This window comes from Chrysoperla carnea, chromosome 1 (assembly GCF_905475395.1).
Source record: "Chrysoperla carnea chromosome 1, inChrCarn1.1, whole genome shotgun sequence".
NCBI classification, from domain to species: domain Eukaryota; kingdom Metazoa; phylum Arthropoda; class Insecta; order Neuroptera; family Chrysopidae; genus Chrysoperla; species Chrysoperla carnea.
Window position 1 is genome coordinate 24949485 of NC_058337.1, and position 18551 is coordinate 24968035.

The window sequence follows — 18551 nt, forward strand, 5'->3', positions numbered from 1 at the left end:
TGATGCTCGAAACTAAACGTTAAAATTTCCATCTAAATTAAACCTGCCTGGTGGATCAGTAGTTTTGCTACTAAATTGCCATTAAAAAACTTACGGTTGAAACCCATCCCCATCAAAATATTTTTAATATTTTTATAATAGTTTTTATACACTTGTTAATAATTTCAATTTACAAATTATAAAATTTTAATCATTCATACTACCTACTTATATTTGATAGTTCAAGAACAAAACAGAACAGTTCCAAAGTTTTAAGTTTTCACTTCTGTCGGCAGTTCGCATGACTGACTTCTTCACCGCTCAACAACTAGAAGCATTATTTTCCGGGAAAAAGTTCTCATTCTACTTTGCCTTTCCATTTATAAGAGGTATTTTTATGGTTGCAAAAGAGAAATTTCAATTAATAACTAATTTGGTCGGACTATATGTTATACATATTTGTTTAGCTTAACTCAAAAACCATTAGTCGAAGAATGTTGAAATTTTCGATTTAGAACTTTTTTAATATGTAGTTGTACACCTACCTTTGTGTACTTTTGTGTATTAGCGATATTGAAAATTTTTGGTATTTCGCATCAATAACGCATTATTAACAGAATCTCGAAATTTTGGACTATATTAAAGAATTATTTTTGTACCCCCGTTCTTAACTTCTTTTAACGAAGAGATATCGAAAATTTACGATTTTCAAATTTCGATCTGACAAACTTTTAAATATGCAAGGATGTCCTGCGGAGCTTACATTTTTTTAATATAAAATATAATAACCTTCTACCAAATATGATATTTTTAGTTATATTTTATTTTGATGATTATTTTTAGTAAAATGTTTCTTATACTAAAAGTATTTTGCAAGCAATATATTTTAAAACAGACGTCACTTAAACAAATTGACATAAATAAGACGGTGAAGTTTTTCGAGCAATCAAGATAAAAAAAAGTTATTTACTACTACAACTTTTATCAATGAAATTGATAGCTATGCCTCTGCGAATATACAGGGTGCTTTCTAAAGAACACATCAAAGAAAATGTGGATATCGGCCCATTAATTTTAATTATATTGCGGTACTAGAGATCATTAAAGATATACTGTGACTCTTATCCAAATTAGTAAATAATTTAAACAGTTTTTAAGAATTACAATTTTGAAAATAAAAGTTTTTTAACTCTTGGTAAGAAGAGATATAGTATGATAAAAGGTTGAATCATCTGCCTGTCGACAAGTTTTTCCTTTTGGTCAGATTAGAACAGTCTCAAATCATAGTATGCTTATACTTAATACTTTGACGATCAGTTCAATTTATACAATTGTAGTACATCTTGATGGTATGAGACATCACCGAAAAGGTTGATTTTAAGATGGCTAGATTTTAGATGTTTCTTTTCTTATAAAAATGAGATAGAGATAAAGTCCCTCTGGGTTTTGAGAATGATTGCGTTAACTGCTACTTTACTAGTTCGCATTCCTAAAAAAAACTGTGACAATTGCTCATTAGATATTTATTCCCAAAGAATAAGAATGTGTTCCATTCAAAAACAAAATGGAACCTTGTTTGAGATTCCTTAAGGTTCCTCAATTCCGTGCGCTAGGTAACTTAGAAACAAGATAGTCAGTCATGGGGACTGTTAACGGAAGTGAAAACTTAAAACTTTGGAATAACTGGCCTTCGGCTCAGCTGAATCTTTCGGCAGCGCAGCTCGCTGCGCTCGAACATAGCTCTTATAAATGCCTATTCCCAATACCTGAATAATAATAAATAATACCTCAATACTATTCAAATAACTGTTCACAATTTTAGATAAATATGGTGGGAGCGCAAATAAATACATAGTAGATAGTAAGATGTAATGTAATATATAATTTATTTGCGTTTCCATAATTTATTTCATGGGTTTTAATTTTCTCGTGTGGAACCGTCAAAAAAAATTTCAATTAAAAACACGCAATGACGCGAGTTCCATTATTTTTGATCCACCAAAAAGTGCTCAACGTCCCAAAACACGTAGATAATAGATTATATCCTTACTCAAATTCAAGTTCATTCGAAGTTTCCGGCATTGCAAACCAAGATAATGATAAGGATCTTGACAATGAATAATTTGAAAGCCATTTAGACATCTGAAACCAGTCACGCTCACATAGCCATAAATTTCGAACACAACGAAGAATGAACGTTTTTTCTCGTTATCGGGAAGCATTGCCACTAAAATTAAAAAACGCTGACGATGCTGTTAACGCTCTTGTATTTCTGAAAGTCTATTTAATAATGAAAAACTTATTAAAATTCTATTTTGTAATAAAACAAAAATAGGAAAATACCATTATAAATATAGAAAATAACATCAGTTTTATTATAATTTTCGAAATACCCTAGAAACTCGAGAAATCTTGGTCTATCTTGGTACTATCGTGCCTCGAGAAATCAAAAGGTCGAGAAACCCAAAACCCTAACTCTGTTTGGGTATGAAAGATTCTTTGTGAAAAAATTTAATACTACATTTTTACTCTACCTAAAAATGATCGTGATTTTCCGTTTTTTGGTTTTGTTCCATTTAGTTTTTCCGTTTTTTGTTTTCGAAATATGAAGGCGGGAACTTTTTAATAAGTCAGCTTATATATTGTGTAGGGAGCAATATAATGAATTAAATATTATATTATTGGTGAAAATTACTTCCAAAAAGAGCAAGATTAGAATCTCAGTTTTTGGAAAATTGTTTACATAAATTTCTGGCTAAAAATATAATAATTTGTTTAGAAATAAATTATTTTAATGTCAAAGAGTGAACAAGTATGCTTAAACATAAATTAATAATGAAAAGACTAAATTTTCGATACGAAAACATTATCTCTATACGTTTATAAGAAGGGGTAAAATATTTTTGTTTTGTTAAAACACAAGTGTCCGGATTAATTTACTTCCGAAAAATGAATGCTATCCGTTTATTTCATAGAACATTTCATATTATCCCTGTCAGTCTCAATACACAATATTTCTAAATGACACACTACATAATATACAAAATTTATTTAAAATGAATGCGAACTTTCTTGGAAGTTCACATACATTCAATACAGTTAATTAATCCTAAAAACTTTCTGTTCACATAGGTCACAAAAATATTGTTCGATGATAATAAAAATGCCATTGGTGTGGAATATATCAAAAACGGCATTCAATATACCGTTCGTGCTCGCAAAGAGGTTATTATATCAGCGGGTGCCATACAATCTCCACAATTGCTAATGTTATCCGGGATTGGACCAAAAGACCATCTTCAAAGTTTTGGTAAGTTAATACTTACTCTAAGCATAAACCTTAGCAAGATATTATCTCAAATCATGATGGTTTGTGGAAAACTTCATTTCTTATATTTTACCTAAGCAAAATTAAATTTCAAGTTCCTTAAAACAAATGCAAAATTCATCGGAACCTCGAACAAATTTCACTATATTTCTTCTATAATTTGTATGGTAAAGTAAAAAGTTAATAGATATGGGTACTTTTTTCTGTTTTCAAATACAGATTACCAATATGTATATCTAAGCATATTCAGTTTGCTATCGGCAAAGGACAAAATCTATATTTAAGCACCCACTTCATCAAAGTCTTATGAAGAGAAATAATTTTTTGTTAAAGAATCTAAAACAAAACAACAGTAGAATAACTCTTTTGTTTTTTTCCTTGTTTCTTGACATATTTGCTGTCTAGTTTATCTATAAATATATAGGAGACTTTCTATAGATATAGATAGTCACTCATCACGATATCTCTGGAACTATAAGACCTAGAGACTTGAAATTTGGCAGGAATATTCCTTTTGCCAAGTAGAGGTCAGCTAAGAACGGATTTTACGAAATTCCACCCACAAGGGGGGTTGCGGGGGTGTTCATGAATAAAAAATTCATATTTTTCAATTATGGCTTTTAATAGTTCAAAACTTGGTCAGAATGTTTTAAATTACATCTAGAAATTTTTTTAACCTTCGGAGGGTAGAAAGGTGTAGCGAGAAAGTGGGAAGGAAATATCGAATATTTACAAATATACCTAAGTGGGGTATCAAATAAAAGAGCATGACGTGTACATTACAAAACTGTTATCCAACGCAAGGAAATGTGGAGAGAGGGGTGCAAGTGGGGATGTTTCCCAGCAAAGCGGGTAGTTCCCAGCTAGTTAAATATAATAGAGATATATATCTGTAAATTCATATTATATTCTTTGATATACTTAAAGAATTCTTTAAGTATATTCACTATTGAATCAATTTTCTGCCAGTCAAAGCTACTTCCAAAAACACACTGTCAAAGCCACGTATATATGTCGCAGATGGATTGCCGAAATTGCTCTTTTACATGAATGTTAGTAATTTTTAAAAACAGTTCCATTATGCAAAACAGCTGAAAGATGTCTAGCGGCTTTTTATAATTACTGAACTTTTAGGGCCCCCGCAGACTGCAGACTTTTTATCGGCCGATAGTTTAGTCGGGTTGGGCTGAAAGTGCGCACACCGAGCCAACTAAACAGTTTGGTTGGTGAACAGGGCGCAGACTATCCAACAGTCGGCCGACTATTCTCGAACTAGTTTGTAACTGACTGTTGAAGCGGTCGCACAATGAAAATATTGTCCAGGAAAATTATTGGTCTCATCATACTCCGGAGGAGGAAAATCAACAAGAGATTCCGAGAGTATCGGGTGCATCCCATTCTCAGTGATAGATTAGTTAGTGGAAAATTTTACACTATGCATTCCAAATTACTTGATTACCCGAAAAAAATTTCCACCTATTATTGAATGAGCATTACCAGCTTTCATGAACTTTTCAAGCTAATTGGACCAGCAATGTGGAAGAGCCACATCACAGAGCGAACTGAGCTATCGGCCGACTAAACAATCGTCATGTATGCGCAGGCGTGTATGCGCCAATACTGATTAAACAGTCGGCCGATAGTTGGCCGACAGATTTGTTTGAATGTAATCGGATAGCCAATCAAACTTTTTTGTCGGCCGATACTGAATCGCTGTAGTGTGCGCATATGCATTCCTCTCCATACTGATTAAGAAGCCGACCAAACTATCGGCCGATAAAAAGTCTGCAGTCTGCGGGGGCCCTAATACGCAAAATTGCACAAATGTTTTGTTTTTATGAATACAGCGGGTTAACGATTATAGGTTATGTAAAAAATTTAGGATGATATGAGGTTTTATCAAAGTCACTGTCAAAAGCACACTGAAAAAACAAATTGAAGAAGTATCGTGGCAGGCATTTTACACTAGAATAGATCTAGAATAGACTAATGTATTTTCTGAATAAAAGCATTTTTAAACTTTAATTTGATTATAGTTTGAAGGTAAATCGATAGGTACAGTAAGGCAACAAAAAAATTTTAAAAGTGTCGATCCATGGGGGTCAGCATCAGATTTAACGAGGCACTTGTTTATATTTGGGTTTTATTCACTTAAAACTAAATTTTAAAATCTGTTTCAAATTAACTCGATTGGTACAGTTCATGTACAAAAAATGTCCCCGTAGAAAAAATATAGCAATTTTATGCACCATTTTTGCCCTAGAACTGAATGATTTCTTTAATTGTTACAGAAAGTAGTATCACTTAAAGAATACTTCATCCGGTAACTCGATAGGCCAGATCTTTTGCAGCAAACTCTTCGACTATTTATGGCCCTGCACCAAACGCTTAAAATGATTACAAATTACAAATAAGCGTAACGCAATGGCAATCCATTATTTATAACGGAACTGTTTTGTAAAACAACTAACGGTTTTCTAAAAATAAAGATTCGGAAATTACTCTGCCTCATATATATTAAGTCGAAGCTAAAACTGTGTAGAGCTTCATTGAAAAATAACTTTCAATCAGTAATGGTTGCCAATCCACTCTGATAATAGTATGAGAGTCGAACTTAAATATCTTCTTGTATAACACTTATGTACAAAGAAGCCCATCAAACCCCCCCTGCATTAAGGTGTAAATACCATATTGGAGGCATAGGCTTCCAAAATTAGATTGAAGGTCTCCCTGATCCCTTTGTTCACCTTTTTTAAGAATGTTAGCTTAAGTATCTATAGATAGGGATCAAGGGAGACTGATGTATTACATAGAGCAAGAAGGAGAGTTAAAAATATTACATGATGATTAATTATATAAAATTCATAATTTTTAGGTCTTGACATAGTCAAAGATTTACCTGGTGTTGGTCAAAATTTACAAAATCATGGTTCATTTAGTGTTATATTCAAAGTGAAAAATGATAAGGGTGAAAATCAAATGAACATTGACACTTTACAACAGTTTATACAAAATCGTACAGGACCCTTAACTTCAACAGGAATGTCACAAGTAAGTAGGAAAAATATTTTTTTTAGTTGGAAAAATTACTTTCATCGATGATATTAAATTGTCAAATGTTACAACGTTTCGTTTTTATTTACAACTTCATCAGGCAATATTTAAGGTTAACATTCACGTAAAAAATAAAAATAAACTAATCTGAAAAACTTCATCGTTAAACAAAACTTATAATTGAAGTCAAACAACTTAAAATAGAGCACATTAAAAGAAGCTTTAGAGATAATAATTGTAGTAACAATTAACTAATTAGTTAATAAATCCCCATCAAAATCACAATTTTTTTTTTAAGTTTCCATATTTAGAAGAATATTTGCAATTGCAGCGTGATTAATTTTTTTCGATGTATACGTGTTTTCGAGATCACATGGAAGAAGAAAACGTACTATACAAGAAACGTAGATTTTTCTTCTTATAAAAATTATTTTTTCTATTTTAATAAGTAAACAATATTTTTAATTTAGTTAACTGGATTTTTATATTCGCAATTTGCTAATCCATCAACTGACGCAGCCGATATGCAAATGTTCTTTGCCGGATATTTAGCCAATTGTTCTGCAGATGGGCAACCAGATTCATTAACCATTCCAAACTATCCGCAACGATTAATAAGGTAAAAAGTTTTTTTTAAATATTCTATTGGGTTTATTTTTTTTATATTGTTTTGTTTAATGCGCAGTATGACACCAACTTTATTACGGCCAAAATCAATTGGTTATATACAACTTCGATCACCAAATCCATTTGCATACCCAAAGATTTTTGCACATCTATTGAATGATCCTGAGGACGTGACAGTAATTTTAGATGGTGTTCGGTAAGTCGAGATATCTGAATATAGATATTTTAATAAATTTGGGAAGAGAACAGTTTAAGACAATGTTGATAGAGTATTTCGCATGAATGGAGTTTTGAGAATTAAATTCATATTTTACCTATTAATTATACTTTACCTACACTCCTCATAAAAGCTCTGATGATTCAATTTATTGAATATTAAACTCAAATCTTACTTCATGTTCTTCTTGTCGGTAATCGGAATAAATATACCTGGAAAAAATTGACCCGGCAAATAAAGAACAGTAATTTTATAGGCCCGAAGTATTGTTGTCATTACGAGTTGGATTGTGTTTGTCATCTATATAGGAGTTGATTTGGTTCTGAAGTTTTTTTCTAAATTATCTTCTTGCCTTATTAAGTAAAATTAAATGTAAAATCGCCATCTTTTTAAAGAAAAAAATGCACATAGTTAAAATGCAGGGCTCTGAAGGTTTACGATTTTGTAGACTACAAAATATCGTTTTGAAATATTGATGTAAAATTATCCAAAGATACAAAATTTCGTTTATGATCTTATAAGATTATCAACGTTGGTTATTAAAATACTTCTTAGGACCTGAAATTACACCTATATCATTAGTTACAGCAATTTCCCATTTTAAATTTTATTACAAAAAAACCTATAAAATAGAAAGTAAATAATTTATGGTCTATAAAAAATTTTCTACTTAAAAATAAAAGGTCCAGAGTGTCATAAAATTTTCTTTACGTTTTAAAAATTATTTTCATTGTGGTAAAAAATTTTACACGGGAAAAATTTTATATAAAGGGAGGTAGGCCTCAATAGAACATGGAGCACATTACAATAACCGTAATACTTGTATCTGATCTCAAAAAAAAATATTAGTGTTGTTTCACTGTAACTGTGTACAAACACAAACAACAATAATATTTAGTAAGTTGTTTCACCTTTTTACCCAGTGATTCAGTCAATATAGACGAAAAAAAGGCCGGACCTGGAAAAAATTACAATACTGACTCTGAGGTTATAAATCGTTAGGGGGGCATGTAAATAACTTTAAAAAAAATTAAGAGAATTTTTCGTTCCGCTGTTTTTGAGAAAATCCAAAAAAATGGTAAAAAAATATTTGGAATGCGTTTTTCTCGGAATCTATTGGTTTAAGGGAAAAGTTTTTCAAATAAAAAATGTAGAAGACATTGTCAGCTACATTTTATGTCATTGGAGCAACGTCATACGAGTTAAATTACAAAAAGCAGGTGGCGTTAAAGTATCAAAAAAGGGTTTTTCACGATTTTCATTAAGAAAAAATGATGTTTTTGTAAAAGTGTGAATGAGAAAGTTGTTTGACTCAAAATTAGCTTCAACTTTTATTTAAACAATTTTTATGAAAAACTTACCGTTTCCGAGCTATAGTAAAACAATGTATGTTTAAAATAAACCAAGAAAATAGAAAGGAAATCAAGTACTCCTTTTCAAAATTTTAAAAAAACTTAACTTTCAGATTTTTTAGCTAGCTGTATTTCAAAAACGGTAAGTTTTACAAAAAAATTGTTTAAATAAAAGTTGAAGCTAATTTTGAGTCAAACAACTTTTTCATTTACACTTTTACAAAAAAATCATTTTTTCTTAATGAAAACCGTGGAAAACCCTTTTTTTGATACTTTAACGCCACCTACTTTTTGTAATTTAACTCGTATGACGTTGCTCCAATGACATAAAATGTAGCTGACAGTGTCTTCTACATTTTTTATTTGAAAAACTTTTCCCTTAAATCAATAGATTCCGAGAAAAACGCATTCTAAATTTTTTTTTCCCATTTTTTTGGATTTTCTCAAAAACAGCGGAACGAAAAATTCTCTTAATTTTTTTAAAGTTATTTACATGCCCCCCTAACGATCTATAACCTCAGAGTCAGTATTGTAATTTTTTCCAGTCAAAATGCCAGATTTACTGTACCACAGGTAAGGACGACGACTGTTTGTTTGACCGGTATTTTTGTATGTGAGACCTATGTATGTATGTTCATCTGTCCCCTCATAGCTTCCAAACAACTTATCGTAATTTTACAATTGAGGTATCGTTGAAAGCGTCTTGGTCGTCCGCTGGTTTAAAAAAAATATATATAATTTACTACGACAGTAAATAAATTTGAAATAAAATACTCTTTAGTATACAGAGTGCTTTTTTAAGTTGACATACGCTTAAAACTCGAAAAATAACTTTTATCGATAAAAATTATTCAAGCGAAAAATATTGGGTGTGTAAGTGCACATTTTACGCAGACATTAAACTTGTCCTTGGTTTTCAAGATCAATTAAAAGCTGATTCTACTCCATAACTGGCAATCCATCGATGAACACTTTAAATAATTAAGTTGTTATTGCTTAAAAAAGTAACATTTTTTGTTCGAAACATTTTTCCGCGGTTTAGGCAAAACGGACTGAAAAGTTTTACCCAAAATTATTTTTTCGTATAAAAATTTGTATTTCGTACAATTGCTTCTGCAAAAACTAGGCACTTCTCGAAAAAAAATTTCCAATAAATCCAATAAAAGTGGTTTGTTTTTCTATATAGACCACTTTTGTTAAATTGATTGAACAAACACACAAAAAGCTAGAAACTATTCGGTTAGCAAAAAAATGTTGCGTATTTATAAAAAACAGCTTTCTAATTTAAAGCGTTCATCTAATGTTTGCAGTTATGAATCAAAGTATGGTTTTAATCGAACCTGAAAATTTAGATCGAATTCGATGCCAATATAAGAAGATGTGTTCCTTTGAAACTAATATTTGTCGTTTGAAGCATTTTCCTCGATTAAATTTATTTATCGAGTTTCAAGCATATATCAACTAAAAAAGACTCGCTGCGCATGTGTTTTCTTCATGGTACCTACTTTGATTTTCATAAAATCTTATTTTATTTGTAATTATTGACAATAATGTAAGACTCTATGTAAAGCAAAGTACCATGTAAAAAACTATTAAATAATTAAAATGAAATAAAATTCAAAAACTAAAATCACGATGAAAAACTATGAGAATATTTTCTTGTTTCATAGTTTTGAGAGCGTGATTTTGTGGCCATCGGGGTTTTAGTTTTAGAAGTTTATTTATTTTTTTATTCATATTTCGAAATTTATTCTATAACAGTATGACATTCTTGCGACCATTAAAACAAAAACGGCACAACTATTTGATTTGTAATGAACAATTTAGCATTGCGTATACATAATTTAGGTCAACATGAATTTAAAAAAATTGAATCAATGTAAAGAATTCAAAGCTTAAACCTAAACGTACACAATCTTAAATGAAATTATGAAAAAAGTCATTTCAGATTACAAACTAATTACATTCGATATAATTACTGGAATTGAGTGAATGAAGATTAATTACTATACATATTTAGCAAGCCATAAATTGTGCATTTAATAAGTGCATAACGAACATATGCAAATGCATGTAGTTGACGCTAGATGTATGAGATATTGACTAATAAGTTGAATAATATTAAAGAATATTAAATTAAACTTCTTCTATACCCTCATTGAAATATATCAAGGTATACTAAGTTTAGTCCCAAGTTTGTAACGCTTAAAAATATTGATGGTACGAACAAAATTTACAAAATTTTGGTATAGGTTTTCATAAAATCCATTTCCGGTTGTCCTTTCATCTATACGTCCATCTGTCTGTCTGTCCGTCTGTAGACACGATAACTCAAAAACGAAAATAGGTATCAAACTGCAATTTTTATAGCGTTCTCAGGGCGTAAAAAGTGAGGAAAAGTTCGTAAATGAGCAACCTAAGTCAATTGGATCTTCTAAACTGTTAAAGATAAATCAAAAGTTTGGGCATACAAAATTTTCTTTTTAAAAAAATCAACAACTTTCTTTTTTTCATTTTGAAGTTTGAAACATTTTTTCATTGTTTACCAGTGAGGGCGGAAAATAGGTGCAAATTAAATAGTATGTATTATATGGAAATGTCGGTTATGTGTGTATGTGATATGTATGTATGTGTGCCTATCTAAGAGTGACCATCTTTTTTTACTTACATGACGTAATAAAACTATTGCGTAATCAATACTGCCTATACATGCGATATTTCAACTATTACCTCAGTCAATTGTTTGTTTTCATTTTTAAGTTATTAATTGTTTTTCAAAAATATTTTTATATTTTTATTAACTTTTGTGAAATTTTTAGAAGGGACAAAATTAAGTGGGTGGGAAAACGTAGGTGCTTGTGGAAATACAGGAAAGAATACAAGCAAACTGAGTGCTTGGGTAAATATTTCAGCGCGGATTCTGTAGAAACTATTCAGGAGGAGAAAGAATTGATGTCTCAACTCCTCTGTTATTACCCAGTACTTACTAGGAGATGTCTGAAACACTTCAGCTTGCCATTTTTTGTTGCTCTTAAATTTGGAGTCTGTAAAAGGCTCCAATTTCTTCTGCTGTTCTTGAAAAACTCCAAACAGTTGAAGGAATAGAGACTATTTCTTCCTTTTAAAAGAGCAACGTATTTTTTGGTTTTCACAATAGATCTTATGACCTAAGTGTATCAGACTCACACATGCGATCGATGTGCGTATTCGTGTATCCGACCCATAGCTTTTGTAAGCTAAATTAAGGAAACTAACTGAAAATAACCGTGAGAATAACATTTCTTTGTCGTCATGACACCTAATTTTTAATCCATATGAATAAGATGTATCAAATGCATATCACAATATCAGTCAAACAAAGCGAAATATAGTTACTCTAATTTTGAGTACTAGAAGGATAATTTATTACCGTTACGAAATACACAAACATCGACAATTATCCATTGCCGTTAATATTATTGTTTGAACGGTCCTAAATTAGTTTCGTTCTTCCCTATACATATTTTACTTTAGACGTCGAATTCATAATAATTATTGTTCATTCGAACCTTTTCAATTATTTCGAACACTATTGTACATTTAGAAGAAACATTCGTTCTTCGGAAATTATTTATTTCCCATACGAATGACAATGTAAAAAACTGGAAAAAACACACAGATAAATACTAATATTTCACGTTCAGCTGCTCAAAATCTTATTTACTAAACGAAAAAAAAAAACAATGTTGCTAGTCATATTTTCCCCAAAAATATGGACTTATGCATTGTACCAAAGGTAAACGGAGAAGGTTGAGGTGTGTTAGAAATCCGTTTTTTTGACCTTCAGTAACCGATTTATAGTTTTGTTCATCCCTTGCGGGATCCATTATTTGAAAAGATTTAAAAATTTGATAGGTACACGGTAAGAAATTTTGTTGTGGATACTACTATGTCAATATCGATGTGAACGCCATACTGTATATTGTATTGAGGAAATAGTAACATTATTAATAGTTATGGCAGACGAATCAATGCAGTATGGGCGTCAGGTCCATACTGGTTGGCGATACTCACAATACATCTGGTGGATAGTCCTGTTCAATACTGTAATATTACTTATGCTAACAAAGATACTATTTGTATCTGTTTCTATACTATAGCATTTATACCTGTAATGTAGTAAACGCAATTCATTTCTTACCGTGTAGAGTTGCTTATTATCGAATCAATGTCGTAAAAGTGAGAGTTCGTTTCAGAAATTTGTAGATTGAATTTATTGAGGTGTCAATTTTCCAGCCCCTCTTTTGTATTTTTATACCATGTATATATGAAATATATTCAGATTTACTAAGTTTAGTACCAAGTTTGTAACGCTTAAAAATATTGATGCTACGAGGAAAATTTTGATGTGTTCACAAAATCCTTTCCCGGTTGTCCGTTTGAACTCCCGTCCGCCCGCTTGCCCGTCTGTCCATCTGTCGACACGATAACTGGAAAACGAAAAGCGATAGCCGAACTTTTTATAGTGTGCTTAGGTCGTAAAAAGTGAGATCTAGTTCGTAAATGAGCATCATAGGTCAATTAGGTCTTAAACCGTCACAGATAGAACAAAATTATAAAGGTAAAAAATATTGCTTATGAAAAAATTAACAACTTTTGTTTGAAACATTTTTCGTAAACATCAGCTATCTATGTGTGTGTGCCATGTGTGTATATGTATGTCTCTAAGAGTGGCCATCTTTCTTTACTTACATGACGTAAAAAAACAAACGATTGCGTAATTAACATTGTCTATACATGGTATTTCAACAACTAACGCAGTTAATTGTTTGTTTTCACTTGTTTCTACCCAAAAAATTATGTTTTTTCGTGATTTATAAAGCTTTTTATGCCTCTACAATCATTCTAAATGAAGTTAGAGGTTTAAAAATTTGTGGATAAGTCAAAAATTACATTTCAATAAAAAGCATCTTTTCTTAATAAGGGGGAAATTTAACCTTATTGATGGAACTGTGCTGCTTACGTGTTTTTTTTAGCAAGTTTAAAAATTTTATAGGCGATAAAACTTAAATTGAAAGCTTATTTTAAATTAACTTTATGCTTGATCATGTAGTCACTATAAAAATGTTTTATATACATCTCCTTTTTTTTTAAAGATTGGCACAGAAATTGGCTAAAACCAATGCCCTTAAAGATTTGATTGAACAAGATGATACACCAGTGCAAGCTTGTATTGATAGAGGACTAGAATATGATTCCGACCATTACTGGGACTGTGCTATTCGTCATTTAACTAATCCAGAAAATCATCAAGTTGGAACTTGTAAAATGGGAGTTGATGGTGATGGTAAGTTATTTTATTACTAGTTTTAGATAAAAAGCTTCAAGTTAAATATTTTATAGATATCTACAAGGTGAGTATATATACTGGTGAATTTTGATTCGTCTAAAAATTACAGAATCTTTTAGGGTATGTTTTCTCCGGTTAAGCCTCTGGTTAGGGTTCGTGTTCTCTGGTCAGATCGCCAGAATTTTCTCTAAAAAAGAGGTTTATAACACAAACTCTTTGATTTTTTCAATCTTTAGAAAATAGAAACACTCAAATGAATTGAATTTATCAAATCATGAATAATTATAAAATAATGAAAAATGGATTACTGAGTCCAAATCTGAAATCGGTAAATTGTATAAATGTAAATTACTGTTTGAATTGGCATTCAAACAAAGGCATTTTCTATATATATATTCATATATTCAGACTTTAAATAATGAATTTGACCATATTTATAGACCCAAACAAGAAAACTTCAAATTACTTTACAGAAAATCATTTATGAATTCAGTTTAAAATCTACCAATATACGTGCATACGTGTATATCTGTTTATATAAAATAATGACCAAGTTTAAATTGATAAGTCGTTCTAACTTGTAATTATCATGGAAAACGTTTACCATTTTACGTGACTTCAAACTATCTTTAACATAGATATGTGACGGTAAAAGTAAATACCCGGAAATTATTTACACTATAAAAAATATAAACTAATATTTACAATATTTTTAATTTCCATCTAATGGGACAGCCAGGCTCAAAAAAAATTCTTTGAATTTACTAAAGGTGATCGTTTGAGGATTTTTTATAGTAGTTGTGTACACACATATACTGCAGTCAGTCAAGCGAAGGATAGAATAGGGGTCAGATATATACTATCAAAGGTTATAAAACGGTTATGAGTTCTGCAGTAATTCAATGAATTTACTTAACCTGAAAATTGTTATATAACTTGTATATTGCATATAAATAATAGTTATGACTGTCAGTCAGTTATATGTTAGAACAGGGATGGTCAGTCCGCCCTAATGTATTGTATAATGTACAATAAATAATTAAGATTCAGTTATGATTACCGTATTATTAAAATGAATTTACTAAAGCTGAAAATTGTTATACAGGCGGTATATTCCATATAAATAACAGTTATGTCAGTCAGCTAGTTAAATAGGAGAACAGAGTGGGCAGTCAGCCCAAATGTATGTAAAAAATAAATAAGATTCAATTCATTTATTAAACTTACAAATTTTTTTAGAAGTACTTAATTGTATATTATCCATAAATAAAATGGTCAGCCAATTATATGGAGGATCAACTCCCGTCAATCAGCCAAAAAATATTTTAAAATGTATTTACTACCGACAATATTGGGCTGACTGACCAGCCCTGTTGTTACATTTAACTGACTGACTGTCATAAATGTTATTTATATGCAATATACAATCTGTATAACAATTTTCAGCTTTAGTAAATTCATTTAAGTACTACGTAAAACATAACCGCTTCGATAGCATATATCTGATTCCTGTTCTATCGTTCGCTTGACTGACCGCAGTATGTGTGTGTACACAACTACTTTAACCAATCATCAAATGATCAACTTAAATAATTTTTTTGGCTCTTAATTCATTATATAGGGAGTGTGTTTAAAGTAATTATATAGATATGCAAATCAAAATTCGGCTCAATTTGGCTGTTAAATACAGTCATATATGTATGTGTGACACGGAGAAAACTAAATTTCCACTTTTTTATGCAATAAACGAAAACTTTATAAAATCAAAATATGTATTAAAATAATTTTTTTTCAACAGCAATGGCCGTTACTGATGAAGAATGTCGAGTACGTGGTGTGAAAAACTTACGTGTAGTAGATGCAAGTATTTTCCCAGCGGTTCCAAGTGGTAATTTAAATGCACCTACAATAATGGTTGGTGAAAAATGTTCAGACGCGATAATTAAATCATGGGATAATAATTTTTATGGAAAAGGAAATGGACTTTTTGACAAACTTAAATAATTAGAACTATCATAATACGTTAAATAAATTACTGAATTGATGCAATAAGAAATTTGTTTATTTTATACCTTACTCTCTTCCAATATTCACGCGAAGAGTTTTATAAACAAATAAAACTTACAAAATTGTAACTCTCTCCAAACTACACCGATTTTCTAGAAACATAGTTAAGAACACTCTCCATTATATTACCTTTCAAAAAAATCAAAATTGGTTCATCCGTTTAGAAACTAAAATGCCACAGACAGAAACACAGACAAACAAACACGTTGGATGGCAGATATTGTCCCAAATCTGGTTTCCGGTCTTCTCCTTGAGCCTGGGTGCAAGTTAAAAATAATTAATTTCGCTATTTTTATGGTATCATGATTGTTTTTTATCTGAATTTTGCATGGATTTACGCGTGTACATATGTTCTAGATTTATAACTATTAGATTTAGATTCAATTATTAGACTTATATATTAAGGACGAGTTTATCATAGGCGAAGTTTGAACCAGTGTCTTTGCTGTAAGTCAAGCATCTTTGTCTACACGACCAATCGCTCTACCGACAATACTGGCATAACTGTATTAAACATTAATATAAACTAAGAACAAGCTTGATCCATTAACTTCGGCCAAGGCTTGGGCATAAGATAGAATATTGAGGATTGACAAGCTGATACTGTGTCCAAGATGTCCAAGGATCGAGCCAAAGCTCACAATCCAGTCTTGGTAAATCAATGCTGGTCCGGCCTCGATTCTATCGTCAGGTGACTCACGATAAGATAATGGTTTCTAGAGCTTTAGGTCCATATATTTGCAAAACTTTTCTCTGAATACGTTATTCAACTAAGCTTACAGACCTTTATACAAATATAAAAAATCGGGAAAACTTTTGAAATTTATTAAGCAGTTAAAACTCGATACTTAATAAAAGATTTTAAAATAATTATTTAAAAAAAAAATAATAATAACATTGAATTTTATTTTGATTTTGCTAAACCCTTAAATAACATCCCTGAAAAATATATTTTAATTTTTATGTCTACCTACGAGTATAATTATTTTACAAAAGTTGGTTTTAGTTAATTAATACAAAATAAAATTGTATAATTTTATTTTGGTGCAATAGGTATAGCTACTTTATCCTCCCCTTTAAAAAAACAAGCGTAAAGTTTTAAGGATTTACATGAGAATAATACAAAAATGAAAAATCTATTATAATTCGTTTATATAGCGTGTCAATTAAGTTTAATGGTACCTACAACCGATACTCGTATATCGGCCAACAATTGATTATTTTTTGAAATTGGCACTACACCATCCCATCAAATTTTAAAATAGTTCATATTTATTAAATAATTTTAAAATCCGTTAAAAATTTTTTTTTAAGTTTCATGTAAAATTTTATGTAAAAATGTGTGCCGTGCATTAAACAACATTAAATTTTACATCGCAATAAAAATTATTTTATACATTTTAGTCCATTTTCAAAGAACGATTTTACTCACTCGAATTAAACTTCAATGCTGTTTATTTAAAATATTTGTTTAAGGAGGTCCCCCCGTTGTGACAACCCTTATTTTAAGCATTTTTTGGGAATTGTTTTTGACGAACAATGAAAGTTAGAGCTTTGAGGTTTATCATTTATATATTATTATTTTAAGATTATGAAAAATAAATTTCAAAAAAAATTTTTCATTAGCACGGAAGTGTACTACTCTGAAGATACCCACCTAAAAAAAAGGACGGTAAATTCCTCCACAATTTTGACTAATTGGATTATTTGAAAGAAAAAATAAACGGCATTTTAATCTAGAAGCCCAAATGCATGAAATGAACAAGTATCAGTTAAAAATATTGAAAATTTCAAATGATTTCTTCTTATTTTTCGATACGAAAAAGTTTTTGATGATTCTAATTCATTCCATGTGTTTAAATGTGGCGAGCGTACCCTATAAATTTCAAGTAAATCGGTTCTGGAATTATGATGGAGAACAGTTTTAAGCACGCAGATTTAAGAAAAATGCGTTAAAATTTCAAGTACTTAAAAATTACTTTACCAACATATTCTACGCATGTGAACGAATCCCTTTGTACAACAATAAAAACACGATTTTTTGAACCCTTCGCACAGGGGGGCCCATTTTGAATATCAACTTTAATAATCATTTATTAAATGAACCACCCATTGTGTGATTAACTGGTGCTTGAAGCTAAATTCAGGAAAATTCAAGCATAGAAATTATAAACTAATCATAAATATATGTTTTCAACTACCTAAAGACTACCAAAAACCACTTTATCTGAAATAAGTCTTGGGTTAGAAATAAAATTTTCAACACCATCCTGTTTAAAAATAGTGCGATCACTAATTATAATAAAGAACCAAGTAAATTACTTTGACAATACTTTAATGAACGCAACTCAATACCTTTACGAGTTTGTTGACGGTTGTTGCAATTCAAAGTCAGGTCTCTAATGAGAAAGAAAAGTTTTTAAATTACTAAAGTTATTCTTTCTGTTGTGTCACTGAATGTGAATTTTATAAACTTTTACAGATAGGTATACTTTTTAAAAATATTTGATTTCTCTATTCAAGACAAACACTTTTTTATTTACTTTTGTAATTCTACCGGGTGTCTCCAATTTTAGTGCCTTTACAATACTGTAAGCA

At 30.5% G+C, this 18551-nt stretch overlaps 1 protein-coding gene across 1 annotated transcript in view; it reads left to right on the top strand.

Annotated features, from left to right (window-relative positions):
- Positions 1–15927, top strand: part of LOC123305514 (glucose dehydrogenase [FAD, quinone]-like) — a 54087-nt gene extending 38160 nt beyond the window's left edge. Inside the window, exons 6-11 of the mRNA XM_044887255.1 lie at positions 3112–3289; positions 6183–6358; positions 6832–6980; positions 7047–7184; positions 13693–13883; positions 15685–15927. Of these exons, the coding sequence (XP_044743190.1) occupies positions 3112–3289; positions 6183–6358; positions 6832–6980; positions 7047–7184; positions 13693–13883; positions 15685–15890 (1038 nt within the window). The 3' untranslated portion in view covers positions 15891–15927. The remainder of the gene's footprint in view (positions 1–3111; positions 3290–6182; positions 6359–6831; positions 6981–7046; positions 7185–13692; positions 13884–15684) is intronic.
- Positions 15928–18551: the final 2624 nt, after the last annotated feature.